The sequence below is a fragment of the Panthera pardus genome, unplaced genomic scaffold (genome assembly GCF_024362965.1).
Source record: "Panthera pardus isolate Hobbes unplaced genomic scaffold, ASM2436296v1 HiC_scaffold_25, whole genome shotgun sequence".
In the NCBI taxonomy this organism is placed as follows: Eukaryota; Metazoa; Chordata; class Mammalia; order Carnivora; family Felidae; genus Panthera; species Panthera pardus.
The window spans coordinates 51473295-51485295 of NW_026526821.1; the positions used below are offsets into that span (position 1 = coordinate 51473295).

At 36.3% G+C, this 12001-nt stretch overlaps 1 protein-coding gene across 5 annotated transcripts in view; it reads right to left on the minus strand.

Annotated features, from left to right (window-relative positions):
* CCDC138 (coiled-coil domain containing 138) overlaps window positions 1–12001 on the minus strand; it is a 140643-nt gene that overhangs the window by 84346 nt on the left and 44296 nt on the right. For 4 of the 5 annotated variants that reach the window (XM_019434590.2, XM_019434589.2, XM_019434591.2 and 1 more), the window contains one exon: window positions 274–390. The exons of the other annotated variant lie outside the window; for it this stretch is intronic. In XM_019434590.2, the coding sequence (XP_019290135.2) occupies window positions 274–390 (117 nt within the window). The remainder of the gene's footprint in view (window positions 1–273; window positions 391–12001) is intronic. 5 annotated transcript variants of the gene reach the window in all.

The following is a 12001-nucleotide window of genomic DNA, read 5'->3' on the forward strand; positions in this document are numbered from 1 at the left end:
AAATATGAAATATTATAAAATATAGTGGGGAGGGGGCAGTAAGTTTTAACAATAACCGAACAGTGACACTTATTATATAATTTTGAAACTCAAAAAACAATTTTACATATTGATTAAAACCTACGGCACTAAAAAACAGTATTTATAAAAGGATAAAGAAAAAGTAATAAAGCAGAGAAGGCAAAAAGTTCTGAAATGTAAACAGAACAAAAAACCTGTAAAAGAACAAGATCAAGAGAAATAATTAAAAAACATAGACTATTAATCAATTACCTGTGTTCCAGCATCTAGCTGCCTTAGAGACCAATATATAAATTTTACAAAAGGCTGATGAAGTTTGGCATTCACAAATGGCATCCACTGTAACTGCTCTGTAATCACAGGCAAAAGCTAAAGATAAAATGATGGAAGATACAAAAGCACAGTAATTTTAGATGTATGAAATCAAATACCACAATTTTCCAAAAATTATCCTTTTTCAAAAGAAAAAGAGTTCTCTAACAAAAACCCTCACTTTGAAACCATAAGCAACACATGTAGAAATATATATTTGAAAATTTAAATACATATATCCCTTAACCCAGCAGCAGTACACTAAGATTTTAAATGAGATGAACCTATACAAACATATTATCTGGACTTTAAAAGATTAAGTAATTTTAAGATACACATGTAACCACTAAAAATTATAATGGAATCTGTATTTTATTTAGATGATAAAAGTGGATTACAAAAAAACAAGTGTAATATGATGCCATTGATGGTTTACATTTAAAAAGATATATGAAAGAATATTTTTAAAAAATACTATAAAATTTTAGCAATTAGGGTAATACTTTCCTCTTAACAGGTGTGACTTGCATAAATAATAATAATTAATAAAGTCAATTTGTAAAAATAATCAAATGTTTAAAAAAGATGTCTATGGGGCATCTGGGTGGCTCAGCTGGTTAAGCATCCTACTTTGGCCCAGGTCATGATCTCATGGTTCGTGAGTTCAAGCCCTGCGTCAGGCTCTGTGCTGATAGCTCGGAGCCTAGAGCCTACTTCTGATTCTGTGCCTCCCTCTCTCTCTCTGCCCCTCCCCCACTAGTGCTCTGTCTCTGTCTCTCAAAAATAAAAATATTAAAAATTTTTTTTAAAAGATGTCTATGAACACTGCTTCAAAAATATGTCATTTTGCTAGAAAATGTCAAGACCACAAAGATATATTCTAAGCCTTTGATGGAATCCTACTTCTGGTATAGTAGCCTAAGAAAAACACCTAAAATACACCCCTTCTAAAGCATATGAGGTGCTTCAAAAATGTAGAGGTATCTTAATTACTTAGCAATAGGGAAATGGTTAACTCGAACTCCACACCCAAAAAACAAATAATCCAGTGAAGAAATGGGCAGAAGACATGAATAGACACTTCTCTAAAGAAGACATCCAGATGGACAATAGGCACATGAAAAGATGCTCAACGTTGCTCCTCATCAGGAAAATACAAATCAAAACCACACTCAGATACCACCTCATGCCAGTCAGAGTGACTAAAATGAACAAATCAGGAGACTACAGATACTGGCGAGGATACCCCTCTTGCACTGGTGGTGGGAATGCAAACTGGTGGAGCCACTCTGGAAAACAGTATGGAGGTTCCTCAAAAAATTAAAAATTGATCTACCCTATGACTCAGCAATAGCACTGCTAGGTATTTACCCAAGGGATACAGGAGTGCTGATGCATAGGGGCACTTGTACCCCAATGTTTATAGCAGCACTTTCAACAATAGCCAAATTATGGAATGAGCCTAAATGTCCATCAACTGATGAATGGATAAAGGAATTGTGCTTTATATATACAATGGAATACAACGTGGCAATGAGAAAGAATGAAATATGGCCTTTTGTAGCAACGTGGATGGAACTGGAGAGTGTTATGCTAAGTGAAATAAGTCATACAGAGAAAGACAGATACCATATGTTTTCACTCTTATGTGGATCCTGAGAAACTTAACAGAAGACCACGGCAGAGAGGAAGGGAAAAAAAAAAAAAAAGGTTAGAGAGGGAGGGAGTCAAAACATAAGAGACTCTTAAAACCTGAGAATAAATTGAGGGTTGATGGGGGGTGGGAGGGAGGGGAAAGTGGGTCATGGGCATTGAGGAGGGCACCTGTTGGGATAATCACTGGGTGTTGTATGGAAACCAATTTGACAATAAATTTCATATTTAAAAAAAGTGTATATCCACTCTGTGGACTAAAGATTATAAACAAGAAAAATATTAATAATAATTAAGTAAAAACAATAAAAGCTAGGATACAAAGTCATATGTAATTAGACCACAGATATGATCAATAGGTACAGAAAATAAACATACGAGTTTGGAAGGACATATGTAGCCTTTCACAGTACCATCTAGGCACTACTGACTACTTCCTCCTTTTGAAATACTCATTGGCTTCTGCGACACCAGTTTCTCCTAGTTTTCCTTCTACTTCTCTAGTCACTATCAGTCTTTCTGGCCGGTTCATCTTCACTCACTTGGTCATTAAATGTTGGCGTTCCTCAAATTCAGTATTAGCCAACACAGACTAATTAGCCCATACAAACTAATGACTCCCATATTTACATATCTAGCACAGACTCCTCTTTGTGTTGAGCTCTGGTCCCTTATATTGATGTCTATCAGACACATCCATTTTGGTATCTCAAACTCAGCTTGTCCAGAACTTATCAGATTAAGGAGGCTCAAACCCAGATGTACTCCAATATTTCCTATTTTGAGAGAATGCTACTGACATTCATCCAGTTGCAAAAGTCAGAAACCTGGGAACCAACTAGATACCTCAACTTATATACTAGATCCATTACGAAGTCTCATCTGTTTTACCTCCTAAATATTTTCTCAACAGTCTACTTCTAATTCCATAACCATGATTCTCATGCAAATTACTGTCTTAATTCATCTGAACTACTTAAGACTTTCCTAACTGTTCTCCAGCATCTGCTCTGGAGCCTTCACTGCAGTGAAGGATCCTCAAAAGCATAAATCTGATGCTATTTTCTCCTTAAAGATCTTCACTGGTTTCCTACTAGTCTTAGTTATTATTTTCTGGAATGAAATTTCAAGCAAAACTGAAAAATTAGACACCTCAAGGAGAAATGTCTAAACTGTATGTTTATGGGTGAATGGAATTTAATAACTATTCACTATCTTAAGGCCATAATTCCAGTAAAATCTTGTATACTTAATCCCCTTCACCCTATATTTTAATATGAGATTTAAAATTGGTAAAGAATCAAAGTGATTTGGGGTACTTGGCTGGCTGAGTTGGTAGAGCATGTGACCCTTGATCTTGGGGTTGTGAGTTCAACCCCCAACTGGGGAAGAGGGGGAGGAGGAGGAGAAGTATCATCATCATCATCATCAAAGTGATTTTTTTCAGAGTGAAATCTTTCAAACGAGACTACACATATGTAGGCAAGATAGAGTACACAGAATTACCTATAAAGCATTTCTGCCACACAAGTTACATAATACCAAAAAGAAGGATGCAGAAAAATTAAGAATGTGAGATACTCAATTGAGCTCTTCCACAAACTACCATAAAAATGGGAGGCAAGAAGGATGGTGGAGAAAGTGAAGTATCTTAAGTTTAAAGAGACTCAACCAAGACAACCATAAAGGCCTGGTTATATTTCTATTTTTGTTGTGGTGGTGAATTTTTTGTTAATAGGTTTATTGAGACATAATTCATACACCATATAATTCACCTATTTAAAGTGTACAATTAAATGATTTTTAGTATATTCACACAGTTGTGAAACCATTATCATAATCAGTTTTAGAACATTTTCATCACCTACTCCCAAAAAACCCTAACCATTAGCAGTCATCCCAATACTGCCCCAACCACTGATCTGCCTTCTCTATATAGATTTACCTATTCTGGATTTTTCATATAAATGGAATCATACAGTATGTGGTCTTTTGTGACTTGCTTCTGTCACTTTGAATATTTTCTTTCTTTTTTTTTTAAGGTTTGAGACTGGGTTCATTTGTTGTTTTTTTAAATGTTTATTTGAGAGAGAGAGAGAGAGAGAGAGAGTGAGTCAAAGAGAAAGGAAAACAGAGGATCTGAAGCAGACTCTGTGCTGACCAGAGAGAACCCAATGCAGGGCTTGAACTCACGAACAGTGAGATCACGACCCGAGCCTAAGTCAGACACTTAACCAACAGAGGCCACTCAGGCGCCCCTACTTTCAATATTCTCAAGGTTCATTCATGTTGTAGTATGCATCAATACAGCATTTCTTTTTACCACCAAATAATGTTCCACTGTATACATAGACCATTTATCCACCGATGGACATTTGGATTGTCCACTTTTTGGCTATTATGAATCACGCTGCTATGAACATCCCTGTACAAATTTCTGTGCGTACATATGCCTTCATCTCTCCTGTACATACCTAGGAATGGAAATGCTGACTTACATAGTAATCTATGTTAAATCTTTTCAGGAACTGCCAGACTATTTTCCAAAGGTGCTACAGTTTTATAATTTCACCAGCAGTATATGAGTTTCAATTTCTTCATTTACATTTTGGTCACAATTAAGATTACCTAGTTTTTTGTTTTTTAATTTGCCATCCTAGTGATGGGATGTGATATATCAAAATGGTTTTGATTTGCATTTCCCAAGTTAGTAATGTTGAGCATCATTTCATGTGCTTATTGACCATTTGTATATGATTCTTACAGAAATGTCTACTCAGATCCATAGTGCATTTTTAATTAGGTTTTCTTTTATATTACTAAGTTGTAAGGCTTTTTAAAAAATATTTCAAATGGAAGTCCCTTATCAGATACATGACTTGAAAAATACTTTCTCTATTCAGTTGGGTTGTCTTTTGACTTTCATGATGGTATCCTCTGGAGCATAAAAGTTAAAAAGAAAAAAAGTTTTATCTTAAATTTCGTTTTTATTAGTTAGAATTTTCTCAGCAACGGAGGTTTTTTTGTCTTCTGGTTTGGTCTTAACAACAATTAACATTTATTGAATATGTGTTTTTATCAGGCACTGTAAGAAGCTAGGGCTGTAGAGATGTAGAAGCCAAATTTGTTGGCAAAACTCCAAAGATCACCATGCTTCAACCCTGCTTTCTTCTCCCACTACTGCCCATTATTTTCTTCACATCTGGTACTCCAGCCATCCAGACCTTCTGTAAATAACTAACATACATTGCTCTTTTCCCCAATTCCATGTTTTCTTTCATGTTATTTCCATATACCCTTATTACTAAGATAAGATGAGCAAAACTGAATGCATTTAAGGTGTACAATGTGATGTTTTAATATATGTATACATTGTGAAATGGCTACCACAACCAAGATAATTAACATACCCATCATCTCACACAGTTACCTTTTATTTATTTTTGGTGGTGAGAACACACTTGAGATCCTAACAGGTCTGAGGTGAGATCTCACTGTAGGTTTGTTTTAATCTGTGCTTCCTGGATTATCAGTGATGTTTACCTTTTCATATACTTGTTGGTCATGCATAGGTCTTCTTTGGAAAAATGTCTATTCAGGTCCTTTACCCATTTTTTAATCAGTTAAGTTTTAAATTTTGATACAGCCCAATTATCTTTTTTTAATTAATTTTCTTTTTAAAATTTTTAAAACGTTTATTTATTTTTGAGAGAGACAGAGCACAAGAGCACAGAGAGAGAGAGGGAGACACAGAATCTGAAGTAGGCTCCAGGCCTTGAGCTGTCAGCACAGAGCCCAACATGGGCGTGGCTCGAACCCACAAACCGTGAGATCATGATCTGAGCCACCCAGGTGCCCCCAGTTATCTTTCTTCTTTGTTTCGTTCTGCTTTCAGTGTCATATTTAAGAAGCCATTTTCAAACCCAATGGCACAATTTACATGTATGTTTCTTCAGAGAGTTTTGTGTTTTTTACCTCTTATATGTAGGCCTTGGATGCACTATAAGGGGTCATTTCTGGATTCTCAATTCTAGTCCCTAGACCTGCACATCTGTCCTTATGCCAACATCACACTCTATCCATTAATGTAGCTTTGTAGAAAAATTTAAAATCAGGAAGTGTGAGTTCTCCAACTCAGTCCTTTTTCAAGCTTGTTTTGGATATTCTGGGTCCCTGGCATTTCCATATGAATTTCAGGATGAGGTTATTAATTTCTGCCAAGAAGCAAGCTGGGATTTTATAATAAGGATTGCACTGAATATGTAGATCAGTTTAGGAAATACCAGCATGCTAAATCTTCCAATCCATGAATAAGGATGTCATTCAACTTTTATTAGATCTTCTTAATTTCTTTCAACAATGTTTTATAGTTTTCAGAGCATGAGTTTTACACTTCTTCTGAAAAACTAATTTCTAAGTATTCTTTTTGATGCCACTGAAAGGGGAATTGTTTTCTTACATTCATTCTCAAATTGTTCATTGCTAGCATATAAATATACAATTGATTTCTTGAATATTGAACTTGTATCCTTTAACCTTAATTTGCTTATTAGTTTTTATAGTTGTTTTTTTTTTTAGTGACTTCCTTAGGTTTTTATATAAACAAGATTATGTCATCTGCAAATAGTTTTACTTTCTCTCTACTCTGGATGCCTTTATTTCATTTTCTTAACTAACTTCCTGGGCTAGAAACTCCAGTGCAATATTAAATAGAAGAGGTCAGAATAAGTATTCTTTTCTTGTTCCTAATTTTAGGGAGAAGCATACAGGGTTTTTTTTCATCATTAAGTATGATATTAAGTGTCTCAGTCCTGAAGAGAGAGCTCAGTAATTCTTGTAATAATTTTTTACATGCCAATCTTTAGCCTTTCAACATGGAAAAAAACTCCACATTTATCATACACTAAAAGTAATAGGAATTTAATAGACATTTGTGAGGTAAAGTAAAAAAGGTAAAGTAGTTGATCCTCTAATGGATGGATGAATGGAGAGATACAGATGGAGAGATATGGCTTTCTTAGGGAGTCATACTTAGGGAGATTTTGTGGATGTACTTTATCAATAAAGAAAGTTCCCTTTTATCTCTAGCTTTTAACTGCTTTTATCATAAAAGTATGTTGAATTGTCAAATGCTTTTTTTTGTATCTGTTGAGAAAATAATGTGATTTTTATCCTTATTTTACTGGTATAACATGAGTAGATTTCTGGAGGTTAAGTCAACCTTACATTCCTGGGATAAATCATACTTAGTTATGGTATACAATTCTTTTTATATGTGACTGGATTCAATTTGCTTGTATTGGGTTGAGGAGTTTTGTGTCTGTAATCCTAAGTGATTGGTTTCTACTGTTCTTGTGATATATTTGTCTGGTTTTGTTATCATGATAATACTGGCATCATAAGATGAGTTAAGTGTGGGATCCTTTTCTATTTTTGAGAAGAGTTTGTGCAGAATTTACATTAATTCTTTAATGACTATTAGAATTCACCAACGAAGCCATATGGACCTGGCTTTTTCTTTGTAGGTAGTATTTTGATTAATTTAATCTCTTTAACTTATTACAGATCAATTTAACTTTTCTACTTCTTCTTGAGTCATTTTTTGATAGTTTTTATCCCTCTAGGAATTTGCCTACTTCACCTCACTTATCTATTAGCCTACAATTATTCATAATATTTCCTTATAAATCTTTTTATTTCTGTAAGATGATCATGTCTCTTTTTTCCCCCCAATTTTAGTAATCTTGGTTTGGTCTTTCTTCAAATGACCAATCTAGATAAAGGTTTGTCAGGTTTCAAAACCTCTGGAAAAAGAACCAACTTTCAGTTTTGTTGATTTTCTCTACTGTTTTTCTATTCTCAGTTTCACAAACTTCTGCTCTACTCTTTAGTACTTCTTTACTGCTGGCTTTAGGATTAGTTTGCTTGATTATCCCAGTGTCTTATGGTAGAAGGTAACATTACTGAGATTCGTCTTTTCTAATGTAGGCATTTGCAGCTACATATCCTCCCCTAAGTATTGTTCTAGCTGCATCCCATGTGTCTTGGTAAATGTGTTTTCATTTTTTTTCATCTTACTTTCTAATTCCCCTTGTGATTACTTCATTGGCCAGTTGGTTATTTAGTTACATATTATTTAACTTCCATACATTTGTGAATTTCTCAAATTTCATTCTGTTACTGATTTCTAATTTAATTCCACTGTGGTCAGAAAATATACTTTGTATAATGTATTAAGGTTCCATTTTTCTTGGCATATGGGCTATGCTGGTGAATGTTCCAGGTACACTGTAGAGGAATGTATATTCTGCAACTGTTGAGTGGAGGGTTCTATGGATATCTGCCTTGTTAGATTGAAATTTGAACTAAATATAAAAAAAAGATTGGGGCCACCTGTGGAAATCTGTATATGGACCAGTTATTAAATATTTTAGAAAGACCTCCAAACCTCTACAATTTTTTTTACTGATTGCTGCATGCTGAATACTTATAACAAAAATTATTACTTCAAACTTTGTATTTTAACAGACTAGAAATTCTAGGTTACTTTTCTTTTGGAATCAATAGATACAGGGAAATAATACTAAAACCATCATTTAGGTCTCCAACATCTTCTCAAAACATCAATGAACTTTAAAATACAGAATCAAGACATTATAAGCAGTTATGTTTAAATACACAAAACAGTCAATTACCTAGCATTCAAGATATACATAGAAATAATAGCTAGCGCACAGAAAATACACAGTAATGAGAGACCTGACAGGAAATCTATTGATACCCAGTGTCTCAGTCCTGAAGAGAGCTCAGTAATTCTTGTAATAATTTTTTACATGCCAATCTTTAGCCTTTCAACATGGAAAAAAACTCCACATTTATCATACACTAAAAGTAATAGGAATTTAATAGACATTTGTGAGGTAAAGTAAAAAAGGTAAAGTAGTTGATCCTCTAATGGATGGATGAATGGAGAGATACAGATGGAGAGATATGGCTTTCTTAGGGAGTCATACTTATAATAACCTTAGCTACCATGTAAGTTTCCAAGCTATTTTAAACAATTATTTCATATTCTACTACTATTTTAACTGTGCGGTCTAGAATAGACTTTTGTATATGATTGAAACTTGAATTTTCATATCTTAGTGGATAATGAGTTACATCAACTTTAAAGAAAAATTTTGATTGACAAAGCCAATAAAGGGATGAGTAGCTAGCTATTCATGGAAAACTGTACTGATGCTTATAACCTTTACACAGAGACTTACTCAATTTTGTTTTTCATCATGGATTATAAGAGACAAGACAGCAGAATGTCCATGAACTAAATTCCAAATCTGCCATTTTCTTCCCAGCCATGTAGAATAATAAAATCTCAAAACTCTCTTAATACTGCTTGTGAAACTGGCATAATAACAGATCTGGTTATCTCACAAAAATTGCTGTGAGGTTTACATGAAAAAATATATGTGGAAGCATTTTTAAAACTATGAAAAAGTAGATGATCCAAAGGAAGATGGTGGAATAGGATCCAGAGCTCGCCTTGTCCCACAAGTACACTCACACTACACCTATTCAACTCACTATGTAAACAACCTGAAGACTGAGAGAAACGACCTTCAACAGTTAATTGTAGAAAGGCCGTGACATCAAAAAGGGTAGGAGGGGCAGGGATGTAGTTGGGAACCAAATCCCCAGTAACACTAACCACAAATGGGAGGGATACCACAAGCACAGAGAAGCAAGAGGATGAGACTCCACAGCAGGCACCCCAGGCACTGGGGACTTGCACTGGGAAGACAAGTACCAGTAACATCTGGCTTTAGAAACCAGTGGGGCTTAACTTTGGGAGCTTTTGAAATCAGCCAGGCTTAACTTCAGGTATTTTAAAAATCAGCAGGCTTAACTCTGGGCATCCAGAAGGCAACAGGAAATTGAGTCCTCATCCTTCAAGAGCTCCCATAATAAATAACTCCAGCCCCAAGACACAGCACAGAAGCAGCAGTTTGAAAAGCACCTGGGGTATATGTAAAGATTAATTTACTAATCTCAGAAGGTGCAGTGGAGGGGCAGGGATCTTCAGATTCCTCCAAAAACAAAAGTGCTCGCAGGTACCATTTCTTTTTCCTTCCCCGAGACCAGATAGCCAGGCACTTGTGGGAGCCGAGGTTAAAACTCTCCACCTAGCTTGCTAACACTATATACCTTACGCTAGCCTAGTAATCCCTGTAAAAACCTGTCCCATCCAAAACATCCACCTCACCAGGCAGCCATCCAAAGCTGTCCCACCCCACTACACCCTGCAAGCAGCCCTGGCAGGGATGGGCACCACTCCAAAGTAACTCTTGACCTGGCGAGGGGGAGATAACCCCATACACCAGCACGCCCACAGTTCTAGCAGCTGAGTCTTTTAGCTAGCTGCATGGGGAGAAAGCCCTGCCATTGGGTGCACCAGCACCTATGGCAGAGAGGCTAAGTGCCGAATCAAGTCTGACTGCCAGCTCCATTCACCAAGGAAAGCCTCTCAGTTGGCCCTGCTGGGAGAAAGTAATGCTGCTCAGTGCCTTGCATCTATAGCAGACAGGCTAACTGCAGACAGCTAGCCTGACTGCTGGCACCACCCACCTATGAGCCCATGGAAGCCTCAGACAGATACCTGAATGGCGAAAAAAACAAATCCTGCCCTTTATGCTAATACCAGGCAAAGCAGGATCACTGTAACCAACTGGGCTAAAGGCTTAGACACAAGAGGGGGAAACACATAGGAGAAACACCACATAGGAGAAACACCTGGAGTACCTGGTTCTAGTGACAAGTGGGCACGGCACTGTAGGACACCAAAGGACCTCTTCTACACAAGACCACTGTTTTCAAGACAAGGTGACACTGCTGACCTACACAGTACATAGACACAAACACAGAGAGTTAGATGAAATGAAGAAACAGAGAATATGTCCCAAAAGAAAGAACAGGACAAAACCATAGCAATAAGAGCTAAGTGAAACAGAGATAATATGCCTGATAAAGAATTCAAAATAATGATCAAAAAGATACTCACTAGATTGGAGACAAGAGAGTATTAATTCAGTAAGAACTTCAACATATACATAGAAAATATAAAAAAAGAACCAGTAAGAAATAAAGAATTCAAACTGAAATAAAATATACAGTAGAGGCAATCAGTAGTAAGTTAGAGGAGGTAGAAGAAGGGATCAGTGATATAAAAGACAGAGTAATGGAAAGCAACCAGACTGAATAGCAAATAATACTACTACTAATAAATGAGAATAGGTTGAGAAAACTCAGTGACATCATCAAGCATAATGTTTACATCATAGGGATCCCAGAAGGAGAAGAGAGAGAGAAGGGGACAGAAAATTTATTTGAAGAAATAATAGCTGAAAATATCCCAAATCTGGGAAAGAAAACAGACATCCAGATCCAGGAAGTAAGAGTAAACCAAAAGATCCACACCAAGGGACATACAAAAATGGCAAAGAGCGGGGTGCCTAGGTGGCTCAGTTGGTTAGGTATCTGATTCTTGGTCTCAGCTCAGGTCTTGCTCTCAGGGTCATGAGTTCAAGCCCCACATTGGGCTCCATGCTGCGTGTGAAGCCTGCTTAAAAGAAAAAAAAAAAAGGCAAAAAGTGGTGATAAAGAGAAATCTTTCAAAAACAGCAAGAGTAAACAATCACTTACAAGAAACCCCAAAAGGCTATCATCAGCAGAAACTCTGTAGGCCAGAGGAAAGTGGCATGCTATATCGAAAGTATTGAAAGGAAAAAACGTGCAATCAAGAATACCCAGGGACTCAGTCAGTTAAGAATCTGACTATTTCGGCTCAGGTCATGATCTCATAGTTCATGAGATCTAGTCCTGTGTCAGGCTCTGCACTGACAGCATGGAGCCTACTTAGAATTCTCTCTCTATACATGGAAAACCTGATAAACTCCACCAAAAGTCTGCTAGAACTGATACATAAATTCAGCAAAGTCTCAGGATACAAAATCAATGT